Source organism: Colossoma macropomum, unplaced genomic scaffold (assembly GCF_904425465.1).
Source record: "Colossoma macropomum unplaced genomic scaffold, Colossoma_macropomum, whole genome shotgun sequence".
Classification (NCBI taxonomy): Eukaryota; Metazoa; Chordata; class Actinopteri; order Characiformes; family Serrasalmidae; genus Colossoma; species Colossoma macropomum.
In genome coordinates, this window is record NW_023494799.1 from 19,528,898 (window position 1) to 19,547,554 (window position 18,657).

The window sequence follows — 18,657 nt, forward strand, 5'->3', positions numbered from 1 at the left end:
TGCACACCACAAGCGCTCAAACTCTTTAGAAAGGCTAGAAGCGCTGTACAGGATGCTCTTAACGCGAAGACATTATGATTAACATGAAACGACATTTCTGCCGTAAAAATACTTCAAATGTAAACGTACATTACATTTTCATGAGAAAGAACAGTTAAGCGTTTACTTTTGTGACTAGATCTGTGCAATCATTCAATCTTGGTTTTGGGCGTTTGTTTTCACTGAAAAGCGTTCACTGCACTCCCCAAGCGCTCAAACGCTTTAGAAGGGCTAGAAGTGCTACACAGGATCCTCTTCACGCGATGACATTATGAGAATTATGAACAGACATTTCTGCCAAAAAACACATTTAATATATGAAGGTACTGACCGTAAATCCCATTTTCATGTGAAAGAACATTAATTGTATGATACGGTTTATGCAATCATTCAATCTTGGTTTTAGGCGTTTGTTTTCATACCAAAGCGTTTACTTATCTGACTACTTTCACTTGGGTGACAAAACCAATAATGAAGTCGTGGATTTAGGCACTTCTTCATGGTGAAACGCCTTTTCAAATCCACAAGTGCTCAGGCGCTTTAGAAAGGCTGGAAACGCTATGCAGTACTGCCTTAATTCAGCCCCAAACCTACTCCCTACCCTAATTTTGGACCTGCATGTAATAATTTTCCTTACCCTAACCCTAATGCATAACCCTAACGCCTAAACTGAACCCTAGTGCTATTCTTAACACTAGCTCTGCTTATAAATTTAACACTTGTCACAGTGCTAACCCCATGTGACATCTTAAAATCAGCCCCAAACCTAATCCCTACCCTAATTTCGGACCTACATGTAATCATTTTCCTAACCCTAACGCCTAACTCTAGCTCTGACCCTAGGTGTAACCCTTGTCCTATTCCTAACCATAGCTCTGATTTTCCTACCCCTAACCCTATGCTATAGGGTTGTTATGCAACTGCTATGGTGTCCTAGGTGATTGCTAAGCAGTTGCCACCTTTCAGTTAGGGTTAGGATTAGTCTCGCTAGGTTTTAGGGTCTGTAGAATTAGGGTCACTAGCTCTAAAATTAGTAGGGATATAGATTTTGGGTTAGAGGATTGAAGCTGGGCCTAGGATCAGAGAGGGTCCAGTTTACAGTGTTAGGTAAGAGAATTAGGGTAAGAAAGTTAGGGCAAGGATTACAGTGAGAGGATATAGTTATAGTTATATACAGTTATAGTACAGTATAATAGTTATAGTAGTATGGTACTAGAATTACGGCTGGAGAGCACAGTTAGAGCCAAATCATCAGGGCTATCATGTTTGGGTAACAGAGTGACGGTCAGACAGGGTTAAAAGTTTAGAATCAGAGCACAGAGTTAAATCAGTTAAAACTGATCAGAAAGTTAGTTTTAGTTTCACAGATTTAGGAGTTAAGCTTTAGCACTACAGAGGTAGGCTCAGAGGGCTATGGTCAGAATTTTAGAGCATGAAGGTCAGAAAAATAATGTAAGAGTATTAGAGAAAAAGACTGGACCAGAAGCTTATATATCAAGTGGGTCTCATTTGAGCTCAATAGACGTGACAATAGAGGTTATACTCAATAGAGGTGACAGCTTGTAGAATATGCTTGACCTTTGGGGCCAATTTCTGAAGTGTTCTGAAACTGATCAAGTCCTAGGAGATGACTTTATTCTGATCTGACTCTACGCTTTTAAAACAGACGAGGTGTTAATTTTTAATCAAAAAGGCCTGTCAAAACATATTCAAAACTACAGCAATCAGAATACACTGTGGTGATTAGCAAAACATTTATATCATTCAAAACTAAAAAAGCTTATCTGCATAGGAACACCCTTCTATACTGTCAGCATTTAATTAGCATTTAATGGACACTTCATTCACTTTTATTTTCCATCAGAAAATGGACCAGATAGTCTGTTTTTCAGATAATCGGTATTTTCAGTGATTACCATCAATTACCAGAACTTTATTGAAATGTTGATATTCACTTTTAAAACTTTCAGTATAATCTGCAAAATTGAATATTAATGTAATGTTCTGAACGTTAATGTGAAAAACCCAGAGAACAACACAACTGTAATTTATATTATATCCTGGAAAAAATCTGAATCTGGACTTTTTCATTAAAAAAAGAACTTGTACAGTAATTGTTAAAAAAAAATTATATATACACATATACAATATGAAAAAGAACTAGATTTAAGGACATTGTTGTGTTCTGCATATTATTTATTATTTAAATAAAAAATAAAGTCTTTTTACTTTTTGTGTAAACCTTCAAATAAAACCTCAAATACCACAGATGTCTAAATCTATAACACATGCAACCCCTTTATGAGATGGAACAATAAAAACATTTAAACAGTATTTTCAGAAATAAGACAGCAAATGTGCTACAAAAGAGAAACAAACAAAATAAAAATCATTTGGCTCGAGGCAGCAAAATTCAAATAGTGTTTTAACCACATCAGAATTTAATAAAACTGAAGCCTCTACAGGCTGACACTGTCAACATTAAAAATGTAATTCTCTGTTATTCTAATGTAACTGGATGTTTGTAAAAGCCTCTGACACAAATACTGCTTTAAAACACTTACACAAAGTTATAAATATTTAGATAATGTCCTCAAATAAACGCCTAAATAAATACAGCTTAAATCTTTAGGCTGTTTTTACATTTTGGCACAGAAATAAACAAACAGCTGCTGGAGCTTCATGGTAGAGTCAGTGATTCAGGCTCATTTCAGGCTAATAAAATTAGCGTCAGCTATAAACGGTGGAGTGTCCGAATCCATGCAAGAACAAACAAAGCAGTGAAGGATAAACAGATGAGGAAGGGATGAAGTTTCTGTCACGGCTGTGGGCTTCACCGAGTGTTTGGGCACTGAGGTAGATCCATAAAGGCCAGCCGGTCAGTCGGTCAGACTCAAATCATCATCCTGGATGCATATTTTAGGCTCTACACCAGAAGGCCATCACCTGACAATGACCATCGCTGAACCATGATGGACCACGATGTGGTCAGACACTGTCCAGCTCACAGCTCGTCGTGGTTCCTGGTTAAATCCTCACCGTAATTGGTCGCCTGGCTGCCCACAAACATGTTCCAGTTCTCCAAGATCTCTTCTTTAGTCAACATTTGATCCTAAAGAACACAAAAGCCCAAAACCTTACTTCATTCATTTAAACTGTGCTGTTATTGTGCATTAATAACAGGCTTTCTTTATACAGTCGTATCTAAAAGTTTGAATATCCAAGTCAAATTACACATATTGTGGATTTTGTAAGTGTAAATAAGTTAACACGCCCTCTACAGAGAACACACTTCTGCACATTTTAATGCACAATTACTGTGTATTTACTGAGTGTAAAAACATAAAATATATAATATGGCATAACTTTTGCACAGGCCACATTTTGTGTTTTATTCTCTAACCAACACACGTGTTTATAGTAACAACCTTCACAATAGGGTTAAAAAATGTTATTATCCAAAAGGTGATCCAAAAGAAATTACTCAGAGATATTTATATGATTTCCATTAAAGATCTTCATTAAATCAGTTGATATTTACACTTATTGAATATTATTTGCACGCGTTGATTAAAGGAAAGTCCTGCAGCACCGACAGCATCTGTAACTCAAATTATCACATGATGAAAACACTCACAAACACATACACAGAGCAGAATCACTGACCGTCATGGAGGTCAGTGTTGAACAGCCATTCTCTCCTGTTCAGGACACTGGAGTTCAGCTCATTCTGTAACACTGGAATCATTTCAGTACCTTTATTTTACTGTTTTTATTTACTGTCAGCTTTTTTTGGTTCCCAGCTGAATGTGTCTAAATTTTGGTGTGATTTTGTTGCCTTGCATCACTAGTCCACTCTACTGATGTTATATGGTCGAACGCTTCCCTTAACAAAGTACAGGAGACGACAATTTGGACCTCTTTATTCTGAAACTTCTGGAACTTTTGACCCCATCATCGTAGAGCACATTGCATATATTTGTAATCTATATATTTTAATCAAGCAAAATTCCCAGTATCAGGAAAAAAGCTCATGTAATTTCACTTCACAAAGGAAGAGATGCCTCTGATCTTAATAACTATAGATCCATCTCAAAACTGTCATGCTTAGTCAAAATCTTAGTATATCTAGTTAATGATCCACACCGGACATTTCACCTTGTAAATTCAGTTTTGTCAGACTACCAATCTGGTTTCAGAGAGAAGCTAAATCTCTGTTGCTACTCTCATTTTAGATGATCAGTTTAATGTCAATCATAGTAAGAAACATTGTGCAATTATTTTCATTGATCTCTCAAAAGCCTTTAATACAGTTGATCATTTCCTACTCTTAAAAAGTCTACAAAATATTGGTTTTGAACACTGAGCTACCAACTGGATTAGAAATGATCTCTCTGACAGACAGCAACGTGTGGCCCTGGGACAAAGTAAATCATAGCTACTACCAGTAACTAAGGAGGGCCCTCAAAGTTCAATCCTTGGACCATTACTATTTAATATTTATATTAATGACATTGCCGCCTTCGTTGTCAATTGCAAAGTACATTTATAGCATTTATATCAGCATTTATATGCTGATGACACCATCTTGTACTGCTCGGCTGACTATACTGTAGTGCATTTTTTCTACGGCAGCATTATTTTAATGCCTTACAATCAACTTTTTACAATCATAAACCAGTCTTTTAATGTTAGGAAAAATAATTTATGCTGTTGTCCAGAGCTGCTAACATTGATTTTAATACTTTTAAAATCACAACCCTGAAGGGATCTGACATTGAAAGAGTTAGTAAGTATAATACCTTGACATATGGCTAGATGACAAATGCACTTATGTACCACGTTAACAAGCTTACATGTAAACTGAGGCACAAACTTGGCTTCCTGCATCAAAACCCAGTTTCCACACAAGGAACAAGATCACTAAAGCAGCGCTTTTGTCCATTCTGGATTTTGGTGATGTGAAATACAGATGTACAGCTGCAACTACTCTGAAATCTCTAGACTCTGTACACCATTCTGCTTTAAGATTTATTACTTGTGACTTACAGACCATCACTGTGGACTGTATGAAAAGGTCAGCTGGTCATCTCTGTCTGGGCGTTGGCTTCTTTGTATCTATAAAGCTCTTACTGAGTGTATGACAAATGCTCAGTGTAAATAATGCAGTTTATTAGAATGGTTCAGTGACTAATCAGCCTTCAGGTGCTGAGAGTTTTTACTGAACTGGGAAAATCTGCTTTTAGCTGCAGCACCAGTGAGCTGGAGTTCAGTACAGGAACCTCTAAAGCTTCACTCGCAGGAGTAACATTTTAAACTTTTATTCTTTAACCACCTCCACTCTGCCTGACACTGTTTAGTTGATTTTAGTTAACTTTTAACATGATTTTGGTATGTTTTAGTTATTGTCACTTTTATTATTCTTTTTCTTTATCAACTTTTATTTTTTAGTTACGGCTAGGTTATTGTTTTATATGTTCCAGTTTTTATTTAATTAAGTGTTCATTATTTTATCCAAATTTCATGTTATTTATTATGTTTGCAATTTGCCATTTTAATGGTTTATTTAGATTTGACTGATTTTTTTTTACTATTATTTTAGTATTATGATGATGATTATTATTTTTTTTAGCATTTCATGTTTTTACAATCTATTTTTTTCAATCCCTGATTTCTGCATTGGCTCAGCTACATAAGTGAGTGTCACCCTCAATGTACTCCTGGTTTAAATATTGTTTGATTGATTGACTGACTGATTGAATCATTGACTGATAATGCTGTCCAGTTATGGTCAGATCGCCCAGAGTTGCATGTTAATGTCAGGTGTGAACGATGTCTCCGTGAACTGCTAATCTCTGCAGTTTTCTACTGCAGCAGCACTTTAAGCTGAGATGTACATTTAATCATTAAAAAATATTTAAACTTTAGATAAGTCTGCTTGATGCTTTCATTACCTTGTCTGTGTCGGACTCGTACAGCAGGTGTCGGGCCTCGGCCTGCGCGTGGTCATAATCCTGAGGCAGGATCCAGTGTCGGATCTCCTCCAGGTCCATTTTTCCATCTTTATTCAGGTCGCGGAAGTCAGAGAACTGGTCTCTCTCGGTCTTCACCCAATCGGGCTCTGGACCACCTTCTTCATGAGCAAACATGTCCGCTGCAAAACCACAACTAGCATTAATTCAGACAGAATCGTTCAGTGACAGACTCACTCTGCTGATTCCCAAAATAATTATTTATTACAACTTAAATGATTCTCAGCTCGTAATTCAAGTAAATGAAACCAATCAACATATTTTTAAAGTAGAAAAAATAAAGAGTGGCTGAAAATGTGCCAGATGTCAGCATATTAGAGCTGCAACCACTAATCCACATTATTAATAACATCAATAATAAATTGTTGGCAATAAATCATGTGATATATATAGGTTGCTTGAAGTTGTTTGCATGTTTCATTTACATCTTGTGATTGAAAATGGAAATACAGAAACTGCAGTACAACATCACACGACCCAAAAGATAAAACTACACTCTAAAACAGATATGAACAATCAAAGAACCCTTTACCTGACTAAAGTTGTTCTAAAATGGGTCTTCATACTGACGGAAAGTGCTGTAGATGGTTTTATAGAGAACCTTTTTGAAAATGATTCTATATAGCACCAAAAAGGGTTCTTCTATTGTTATGATGTCCAGCTTGTACACAATATCAGAATCCTTTTTGGTGCTATATAGAACCATTTTCAAAAAGGTTCTGCAGATGTTTTAATGCACTGGCCAACCTGGCACACAAAAAATGCCAAAAGTTTATTCCTAAACATTGACATGTCTCAGAAACTGTGTGCATTTCCACTGCAAAGGAGAAAGCTGAACACCGATTCACAATCAAAAATCAAAAGCTGTAGAACATGTAGAACTACATATGTCTTACCAATGTACTCATCCTCATCTACATGACCATCACCGTTCTTATCAATGTCCTCCATTGTTTCCTGAAAAAGAAACCAGAAAACCAAATTGGCAACATTTTTGATACCTATAAATACCCATCAATGTGTTTCTGTCATTTTAGGATCCTGATGTTGCAAAAACAGCCCAAAAACATATTATGAAAACCTGTGAGGTAAAACCAGCTCTGCTGAGGTACAAGAGGTTTATAATAAAACAGGTTGTGCTAAAAATGTAAAGAAAAAACTTTTAGCTTACACACAAAATGAGAATTTCAGTGGGTTTAAATGAGCAGCACTGTAACATGGAATTAACAGAAGACCTCTGAGAAGTTGGTCTTTAAAACAGCTCTGAATTTTTAGGCAGATGAGCTAAAGGGCTCCCTTATATGGATGAAGATCTGATCTTCGCCCTGCAGAGCTTACTCTCAATATCTATCCTCTCCGACTGGGAAATAAACTCAGGTTCAGGTTCAATCTCCTGAATCATGGATAATCTGATCCAGTTTGTCAGACGCCAGAACTCAGATGGTGATGAGCAGCACTCTACTGCAAGACGTACTCATAATGGAGACGAGTCTGTGCAGGAGGCCGGTGAAGAACGTGAAGTGATGCAGAAAAAACATCTGCAACTTAACAGCAGCGAGAGAAAGGAACTGCTGGTAGATTTCTGGCATGTTATGAGTGAGAAAAGTGAAGCGGACTCTCACATGAATCACCAACACAACTAATAAACAAATAAAGAAAAGAAAGCTCTGCAGCCACTTTTATCTCTGTTGTAATAATACAGTTTATTATAAGGTACTTTGTTGCTGTCGGAGATGCATTAGGATGCTTTAGTGTTCACACCAGTAGGAGGCTAGTTTACTAGCTGACATTCTTCTAAGGGTATAATTTGTGTCATAACCTTTACACCAGTTAACTGATAGATAGATAGAGAGATAGATAGAGAGATCACTTTATTAATCTCAGAGGTAACAGCAAGCCACCAAGTGTAAAGACCGCAAACAGACGTCCAGTGAGCTTATTTAAAGAATAAATAAGCGCAAGTAACACAATCTATAAACAATGCAAAACCCAAATACTTACTAATGTTCTAGTACACATGCTGGTGTTTTTCAAATTAACAAACACACCACTGAGTTTTAAATGTTCCATTAAGTCTTCTTCACTTAGTCTGTTTTTTTGCGCTGGCGTCTTCACACTGATAAAAGTATAAATATATATATATAAAAAAAACAACAACACAAATATGCCTCCTTACCAGGACCACAATTTCCTTCATGTGGTCGAACTCCTCTGGGTGAAGGAAAGCGGTAAATTCTTCTCGTTCAGCCGCCAGGTCTCCATCCAGATCAGCGGTTTTAAACCTTCGCTCGTCCCGTGGAAGCATCTTCTTGAAGCTGAACTGATCTGTGGCGTCCTCAAACTCTTCAGGATTTGCTGCAAAAACACAACATTAACGTTTAAATTCTATAAGCAGAGCAAACATTAAGCACGCCCTCACGCTCTGAACATCACTCCTTGCCAAAACGTCAGCACTGGCCCCAATGTCACCTATCCACACACCCATGCTAACCCATGCCTCCCAACCGCCCATGCTGCCCCTACCACCCCCACCCAAACAACCATGCAATCATTTCTGATAATTTGAAATAGTTTGAGACCTAAACATCGAGCCGAGCCTTCTTTTTGATTTTGTGTGTGACATTAACGCGTCAAGATATTTTATGTGGTATAAAAAAACTCAACAGCTCTGATTTTTAAATGAACGTTTCAGGCTTTACAGGGCGACTCACAGCAGACAGACAGACAGACAGACAGAAAGCAAGCAAGCAAGCAAGAAAGCAAGAAAGAAAGAAAGAAAGAAAGAAAGAAAGAACTCATGATCCAAAACAGCTGATCGGCCATGCTGCCCGATGTGTTCATTATGTCTTTCCATCATGTGCTGTTCTGCAGTTGATTTATTGAACTGATCAATTTGCCACACAAAAAAAGCCAGAAGTTTATTCCTAAACATTTACACATCTCAGAAACAGTATGCACTTCCACCGCAAAGCAAAAAGCCGAACAGCTATTCACAATCAAAAATCAAAAGCTGTAGAACATTGTATTTCAGCCTAAAATCCAAAAAACGGCAATATCTCCTACCAAAACATCCACACTGCTCCATATCTCCCCCCCAAACGCTCATGCTGCCCCCACCCCAACCCCCGTACAACCCACCCCCCACCAAAATGCTCATGTTGACCCCACCCCATGTCAGTGTCACCCCTAAACGCTTTTGCCAGCCACCCACCCAAACGCTCATGCTGCCCTGACCAGACGCTCATACCACCCACCCACCCAAACACTCAGGCTGATGCCACACACCTCACAAACACACTCACACCCACCCAGATTTTCATGCCAGCTCCCACTCCACCCAACCCAAACACTGGCATCACTGTCTACCCCCTGCAAAACCCTGAACTGAGACCACCGCTTAGCCCTGTTTTGGTTCAGGCATTAGGCTAGACCTGCTGACCCTTTAACCTCACCTAGATAATATCCATATGTCGCCTGCTTGTATTCTTCCCACGAGATTTTGTTGTCTTTGTTGAGATCATAATCTGACCAGACTTTCGCCACATTCTCGTACACGTAGCGCTTCTGAACCCTCTTTATCCAAGTCTTCAGCTCGTCTGTGGTGATGTATCCGTTACTATCTCCGTCGATGCGATCTACAATTTTCCTAAACAGACAGAACAGACAGAAGATCAGGCTTCTGGATGTGCTGGATATGACATTTGAAAGATACTCTAATCATATTATAAACTGTTTTCAGACATTAATAAAATATATTATGTTTATTATTTTTTCAACATAATTAATATAGTGTAGTTTTAAACTTTGTCTATAAGAAAAAGACAGAGTTTATTTTTATCCCTGATGCCACGTTGTGGTGTTGAGAGACCTCCCACTTTTACAGCAGTTCAGAGAAGATTGAACAGGAAAAGGGAAAAGGACCCGCGCCCTAGAACCCCACACTAACCAGGAGAACAGGAGAACCATGTTCAGCAATCACAGGCTGTTCACAAGCTCTGTGCTACAGAAAAACAAGCAATATTCACATGTAGCACGAAAACAGAACACTTACAGCGCAACATTCCGTTCAACCTTAAATGGTCAATTGTGTCAATGGTGCAGCAGCCTGAGTGTAACTGCTACAGCATTCAACATTTAAGGTGGAACGGAAAATTCCGAATAAGAAGCCTACTTCAGCCTCAGTTTTTGGATTTAAAATCTTGAATTTTCTGCAAAAAAAAAAAAAACCGATAAAAGCTAAAACATCTCACCCTAATCTGTCTTTGCTCTCCTCTGGTGTCAGCTGGTCAAATGTTTTGGCCTCCTCTTTCCCCAGAAAAGCTTCGTGGTCATACTGGTAGCTCTGGTTGTCCTCATGAAGCCGTTTGCTGAGTTCGGGATCATGATGAACTCTCTCTTTCCTTAGGGTGGGTTTGCTGAGCACCGACCACCAGCACAGCGAGAAAAAACACAGAACATTCAGCACGTCCATGCTAGGAAGGCTCTGATGGTTCTAATGGTTCCGAAGGTTCTGCTGCCTGGCGAGGAGTATACTGACGCAGAAAGCGTTATTAGCGTTATTAATAATATTAGAGTTATCCGTCTGCTCAGTTCAGGCTGCCGATTCTCTAAAAGCAAGTCTGCAAATATAATAAAAGTCCCCGAAAAACAAAAAAACAAGCTCAGCTACGCTCGGTTATGAACATGCGCCCTAATGGAGGCTGCAGAGCTCAAATAAGCTACATTAAACAAAACAAAACTAAAAAAAATAAAAACGAAACAAACCGAACTGGAAATCCGTAAGACACTTGAATGAACCGGCGCAGGCGCCCCTGCAGCTCCCACAATCCTCAGCGCCGCACTGCTATTGGCCAGAAAGCGCCACGTAGCACGATGAGACGCACGAAGTGCCCGTGCTCGCGCGCGTGCGCGTATACATACACATACACACACACACACACACACACACACACACACACACACACACATATATATATATTATATATATATATATATATATATATATATATATTTATATATATATATATATATATATATATATATATTATATATATATATACACACACACACTACACACACACACACACGCAAGCTCACGCACGCGCACACTCATAATAATCCAAAAAAATAGAGATTTGTGTTTGTTATTGGAATTTAACAACATCACAGTGTCAGTATCAGTGTGGAAGTGTAGTGTGTGGCTGACGGCGTTTCTGCAGCTGCTCTTTATGTTTTTAAAGAAAATAGAAGTAAATGAAGAACGGGCCCACAAACATTTTGTAGAGGTCTGTTCTGTCTCCCCTGTTTTGTTTACGTTGTGTACATTTATTCAGTGCATGTACATACGAAGCATTAATGTATATTCCTCTGTTGTCCTGTTTAGTGTTTACTGTCTGGCATATTTATTGTTCTGTATGTTTACAGATGCTCTGTATAGCTCTATGTAGTGTCTAATGTGCTGCTGTGGTGTGTTTGGGGCCTGTGGAACCACATTTTGATACAATATGTACAGGTTATAAGAACAACCACCTGACTTGACAAGATTTACTCAGTGGAGACTCACCCACTGTATTCACTCAGTGGAGAGTCACTCAGTGCAGAGTCACTCTGTAGATTCACTCAGTAGATCCCCTCAGTGGAGGTTCACTCAGTACATTCTGTCAGTGAAGATTTACACAATGGAGATTCACTCAGTGCAGAGTCACTCTGTAGATTCACTCAGTAGATCACCTCAGTGGAGGTTCACTCAGTACATTCTGTCAGTGAAGATTTACTCAGTACATTCACTCAGTGGAGATCCCCTGAGTGGACATTCACTGAGTAGATCCCCACAGTAGATCTCTTCAGTGGATTTTCACACAGTTGAGATTTACTAAAAAGATCCCCTCAGTGGAGATTCCCCCACTGAAGATTCATTCAGTAGAGATTTATTTAGTAGATCCTCTAAGTGGAGATGCACTCAGTAGAGATTCACTCAGTAGATGCCCTTAGTGGAGAGTCACCCAATAGAGATTCACTATGTAGATCCCCTTAGTGGAGATTCACTCTAGGGAGATTCACTGAGAGGAGATTCACTCTGTGGGTTCACTAAGTAGGGATTCACTCAGTGGAGACTGACTCAGTAGATTCCCTCAGTGGAGATTCACTCAGTAGGTTCTCTAAGTGGAGATTCGCTTAGTGGAGATTCACTCTGTGAACCTTACCTACACCTGTTTTTCTCATTGTGCTGTTTCTGTGAACCAGCAGCACGGTTTCAGTTGAGAATAAGTTAATAATGAGGCTGAGACATGGCTGAATGAGGAACCTGCTGGCACTATGCCAATGATGATGATGATGATGATGATGGGACATTATTCTTGAGCAATGTTCGAGTTACAGCTGACACACTTCACACTGTATTACATTCACTTCATATAACTATATGAACAAGCTGATTCAATAGATATTAATATTTTAGAAATGTAACGTTCAGGTCAGACTCACTGAATCACTAAATCACTGAAAGGAGTGGAACTGTGTACAAACTGAAGCACAAATACACTGGACAAAAATATAATAAGTTAGGAAGTAAATTCATAAATTCAAATGAATAGTCACCTGAATAGAGAGAGAGAGAGAGAGAGAGAGAGAGAGAGAGAGAGAGAGACAGAGAGAGATTGTTTTGACCTACGGTAATTGTGAAAATATTTAGTTCAGAATTTGATTCAAACTATTTCGAATAATACGAATAATTGATTTGTATTATAATGATAAAGCTTGGGCTCCTGGGGCCATATTACAGAAATTTCTTGTCTGAAATCTCATCTTATCTGCTTAGTCACCATTACAACTTCAGTTAGGATTGAATTTAGGACAGAAGCTATTACAGCATAACAGTTCTTAAGTTTATAATCTTATCCTAACCCCAGATAAGAAAACAGTATTACAGAAACATCCTAACTAGATAGAATTTCCTAAATTTTGTCCTAACTTTAAGACAACCCAGAGCTGTCTTAACTTTTGTTTTAACTGTCTGTTTCTATTGTTTTATACAGTGTCAGGCAGCACAGTTCACTATTACTGGAATAATAACATTACATTTATCTACATTGAAAATGATGCTTTGACTTGTGAGGGTTTTTTTTTCTAACAGCCTTTTAAAAATCTCAGACACTGCAGACACCACCACAGATCTCCACAGTCCCCTCCTATTACCTTCGTATGTTAATGTTGATGATAAAACATTCAGGAATGGGGGGAGTAGCTAAGTAGCATGCTACTTTTTGTAGCTAACTACAAATTTTTGTAGCCAATAGCTGTAGCCGCTACAGTTTTATGAAAAGTAATTAATAGCTGTAGCACCTACAATTTTTGTGTAGCTATAGCGATAATTTCCACTATAATTTCGCTACTGGCTTCAGGCAATCCGTGCAAAATCTGAACTATACAATGCGGTCATTAACTGGACTGGTGGCGGCTGTGCAATCCTGACTGATCCGCAGACAGTTCGAGCAAATGGTCACGTGCTGGCCCCACACGCTGATAACCCCTTATTGGTAGGCTTAGCTCAGGGATGGCAACCAAAATGTTAAAAAGAGCCATTCTGTCCTTTCAACAAAAATTAAACCACCTGGGAGCCACAACATTTTATGTCCATTTTTACCATCTTGGCTGTAAATATGTCTCAGTATATGCTAATGTCAGCTATAGCCGCTTTTCTCCTATCTCAGGAAACTTCTCCACAAGTTTCTTGTAAAATGTCTCTCAATGTTTGACTTTTTACAAGGCTCAATTCAGCTTCTCATTCTCCAGCTTGTCGCTCGAATTGTCCCATTTCACCTTAAATGGTACCCAAGGTGCCAGATTGTACTGCTGCGGCATTTAAGGTGGAACGGGAGAATTCGAACAAGAAGCAGGAGAAAGAGAAGCTGACTTCATCTTCGCGAGTTGTTGCAGATTAAACGTATCAGGAAACCATCTGAGTGCTTATAAATGCAAATAAATGCAAAGTCTGTTTATCTCCAAATTATTGATGTTTGTCTTAAATCTTTCTCTTTGCCATTTCGTTGTCTGCGTTGCTGTGTGACCAACAGTCTGCGCATCAGTCTTCAGCATTAAATGTTGGTGAATGACTGATTAGTTCAAATGATTAATTTGATTAGTTTAGTTTATGCAACAGCAGCATCAGTGAGGTCGGGATTGTGAGGGTGAGGTTTGCACGGCGTTGTACAGCAAGAAGCTCAGTGGTGGTCAAGCTGGTCCAGAGGGCTGGCCAGCGGTGGCACCCGATCAAGGCAGAGAGGCAGCAGCATCAGAATGCACAGGAGGGGCAGCTGTTCAACTCGGCAAAGGAAATAAAGAAAGGAAAGGAAAAACACACAGACAGTTCTGTAATGGGTGACTGATCACAGATTAACGTGTTAGCAGAGCAGCAGAGACTCTGGCAGGTATAGAACTGACAGGGAAAACTAATTGCCAAAGGCTTGACTATACAAGTAAGTTTTTAGCCTAGACTTAAAGACTGAGGCTGTGTCTGAGTCCCAAACATTAACAGGAAGATTATTCCAAAGCTGGGGGGCTTTGTATGAGAAAGCTCTCCCCCCTGACGTAACTATTAATTCTAGGTACTAATAGTAAGCCAGCACCTTGTGATCTAAGTAGGCGTGATGGTTCATAGTGAGAGCGAAGTTCACCCAGGTACTGAGGGGCGAGTCTGTTTAGAGCTTTACATGTCAGTAAGAGAATTTTATAATCAATGCGAAATTTAACGGGTAACCAGTGTAAGACTGATAAAACTGGGCTGATATGGTCAAACCTTCGGGTTCTAGTAAGAACTCTGGCTGCAGCGTTCTGGACTAGCTGAAGCTTGTTAAGGCTTTTGCTGGGACATCCAGACAGCAGGGCTTTACAGTAATCTAGCCTTGAAGTAATAAATGCATGAACTAACTTTTCTGCATCCTGTAGAGATAATGCATTTCTCAATTTAGCAATATTGCAGAGATGCAGGAAGGCTGTTCTAGTAATATTAGTCATATGTGCGTCGAAGGACAGATCAGGGTCTATAATGACACCAAGGCTTTTTACAGACGAGCTTGATGCAACTGAGAAATTGTTAAGTTTAAGTGTTAAATTAGACAGTCTGTTTCTAGCTGCTTTTGGAGCAAGAAGTAGAACCTCTGTTTTATCGGAGTAAAGAAGAAGAAAGTTACTAGACATCCAGTCTTTTATATAGAGATAAGAGATAGGTAAGATAAGACAAGATTCCTAAATCAAGATAAGATTTGCTTCTGTAATACGAGTTTGTGAAAAATCGTATCTTGACCTTGCAGATCTTAAGTTAAGACAAAAAGATAGGAGGTTTCTGTAATACAGCCCCAGATTTAGATATACGAGGATCAAAAAGCTTTTTACAGCTGAAAATGTGTTCTGCGTTTCGACCACTAGAGGGTGCCATAATACCGCTGACCGATGGAGACCCTGCGTAGCACGTGCAGGATTTCAACCCTAGTCATTTGTGTCCAACGAGACAAAAAGGGGCAAAACATTTTCAAACTGCTCCTGATAATCCCTCCGTCTCTCTCCACCACTCCATCTCTCCATCACTCTATCCTTTCATCTCTCCATCCCTCCATCTCACCATCACTCTATCCCTCCATCTCTCCATCCCTCTATACTTACATCTCTCCATCCATCTCTCCATCCCTCTATCCTTTCATCTCTCCATTCCTTCAAATCTCCAACACTCTGTCCTTACCTCTATCCCTCTATCCTTTTTATCCCTCCATCCCTCTATTTCTTCAATGACAGTGAGATTTTCTCTCTAAACTCTGTTTGATCTTCACTGTAAAGTGTTGACGCGCTTTTTCTCGACTGACTGTAGAATCACAGAGTCTGTATAATCAGAGCAAATAAACTAAAAGCGTCACAGCGCAATAAAGTTCACTGAAAAATGTCAAATTATTAGAAAAAATTTAATAATAAAAATATCTATAAAAGAAACTAATAAATGCAATAAGATAAAATATAAAATAATGAGATAAAAGCATCTAAAGGATGCCTGATGTCCTGAGGGCGCGCGATCTGTTCTGATGTCCGGAGAGCGCTCACATCACATCATTCAGAAATAATAAAACATCATCAAAATCATCAAAATCATCCCAAAATTTACAGGAAGTGAAGAGACCCGAAGTGATGTGCTCTCTCTGTGTGCGCGCGCGTGTGGTCTCCTGCGTGCTCGTGAAGAGCCGCGAGCTCTCTGGGCTGTTAATGGAGCTGCTGCAGACAAATATGGAAATACACACACGCGCGCGGATATACACTTCCTGAGAGACGCTGAGCGGCCTGTTGTGAATTTGCTCAGCAAACTACCCGTCCCCCACCGCCCCCACCACCACCACCGACACCCACGCGCAGTGCTGTCCATCCGCCTGCAGAACAGTCACATTAATCAGCTTATTCTGAATCATACAGGCTTTAATTACAGCATCATATTCATTATTTTATTATAAATCAGTAGAACTGAATCACCTGCAGCCAAACACAGTTATTCTCAGAGAACAGCTGCAAAATCTTCTCATTACGTACTAATATTGCTGTACAGATTCATTTCTACACAAACACCTCTGCTTTTATCTGGAGCCTCACTGACAAAACAAACTTCACTGAGCACGACCCGGAACTTTACTGAAACTTTACTGAGCAGAACCTGAAGCTTTACTGAAACTTTACTGAGCAGAACCTGAAACGTTACTGAACAGAACCTGGAACTTTACTGAAAAATTATTGATGTTACTGAGCAGAGCCTGGAACTTTACTGAAACTTTATAGATGTTACTGAGCAAAACCCTACACTTTACTGAGCAGAACCTGAAACTTTACTGAGCAGAACTGAAATTGTGACGGAAATAGAAATATAAGTAGACTAGAATAAAGTAATAAAATAATAAAGTGTATGTTCTGATTAAAGTGTGATACAATATGTGTGTTCTGAATAAAGTGTATGCTGTGGATAAAATGTGTGTTTTGTGTCCTGAGTGATGCAGCTGCTCTCCTGCTCACCATTTGGTTTCCACCTGAACGAGCTTGCAGTAAATAAAATAATATTTACACACACACCCACACATACACGCTTACACAACACACACACACACTTACACAACACACACAGAGAGAATGGTAATAAAATCTGCTTATTATACATTAATGTCTTAACTTTACTGAAACGTTACTGAGCAGGAAGAAACTAATTCATTTATCCTTTCTAATTGCCTAGCGATGTAGCTGCACTCCAGCCAATCAGCATGCAGTTCTTGTCACCCACACCTCACTGAAATCCTTAAAGTCTTTCATATGTTTCTATTTCTGTTTATTTGTTTTTATTTCTACATTAAAGGCAACTTTTATTCATGGCAGGTTTTTGCAGCAGAGACATATTAAAACTATACGTTTTTTTTTACATTTTACAGATTTATTGAGGTTTAGGTTATTGCTTTTACACACACACACAAACACACACACACACACACACACACACACACACACACACACACACACACACATTTTCTAAGCCGCTTATCCTTCTGGGTCGCGTGGGGTGGGGGTGGGGGCTGGAGCCTATTCAAGCAGTCATTGGGCAGAAGGCAGGAAACACCGTGGACAGGTCGCCAGTCCATCGCAGGGAGTTTTTACAGTAAATGTAATTACTTTATTATATAATTATTTTTATTCTGTGTGGGTTAGATATATGTGTTTATTGTAGAATAGGTCTCATTATTAATAATAATAATAATAATAATAATAATAATAATAATAATAATAATGTAATTGATTCAGCATTTCAGCATTATATTGAAAAAAATGCTTAAAAGTTATTTAAAATGTACTTTATTTAAATGTGTACACGGCTGGGCATAAATACTGTGTAAGTTGTTACTGTGTAAGTTCTGTGTACGTTCTTAATTAATTAATTTAAGTTGGTGTAACATTTTTCATTTGTGTGGAATCAATGTTCACATTTAAATAATCAGAATTTTACCAGGACGTTTATTTTATTTGGAAAAAAAAGAAACTGTTCTTTAAAATAAATCAGCTAAAACAGACACACAGACATATACACACACACTCACACACATGTACACACACATATACACACACACACACACACGCACACATTTACACACACATATATGAACAAAAACACACGTACATACACACACACATTTACACACACATACATACACACACACAAACACGTACACACAGCACAGAAGAAAAATAACTGAATTTCTACCAAAAAAAAATTAAAAAAGTAAAACAGTTTGGTTTGTTTGTGTGCACAATCAGCATCAGAGTCCATCTCTCTCTCTCTCTCTCTCTCTCTCTCTCTCTCTCTCTCTCTCTCCTTCCCCTTTAAACTTTTTTTCTGGGGGACAAATTCCCCCTCACTCAGCCCCAGGGCTAAATGTGGTGAGATTAGTGTTCAGAATTAGCAGCTGCTAATCGCTAATTCAGATGGACTAATTACCCCTCCCCCTGTAGGAGGGGCAGCAAAACTTTCTCTGGAGCTTCAGAGCAGCTTTAGGGCAGATGCTCTGACCTGCTGGACATC

The 18,657-nt window shown here is 38.9% G+C and overlaps 1 protein-coding gene across 1 annotated transcript; it reads right to left on the bottom strand.

The window, feature by feature from the left end:
* Window positions 1-2,136: 2,136 nt before the first annotated feature.
* Window positions 2,137-10,899, bottom strand: rcn1 (reticulocalbin 1, EF-hand calcium binding domain). The gene is made up of 6 exons (XM_036586930.1): window positions 10,322-10,899; window positions 9,524-9,717; window positions 8,248-8,426; window positions 6,968-7,028; window positions 5,994-6,193; window positions 2,137-3,151 (listed from the first exon to the last, which is right to left on the bottom strand). Exons 1-6 carry the CDS (start codon window positions 10,540-10,542, stop codon window positions 3,044-3,046), a joined length of 963 nt encoding a protein of 320 aa, XP_036442823.1. The 5' UTR covers window positions 10,543-10,899; the 3' UTR covers window positions 2,137-3,043.
* Window positions 10,900-18,657: the final 7,758 nt, after the last annotated feature.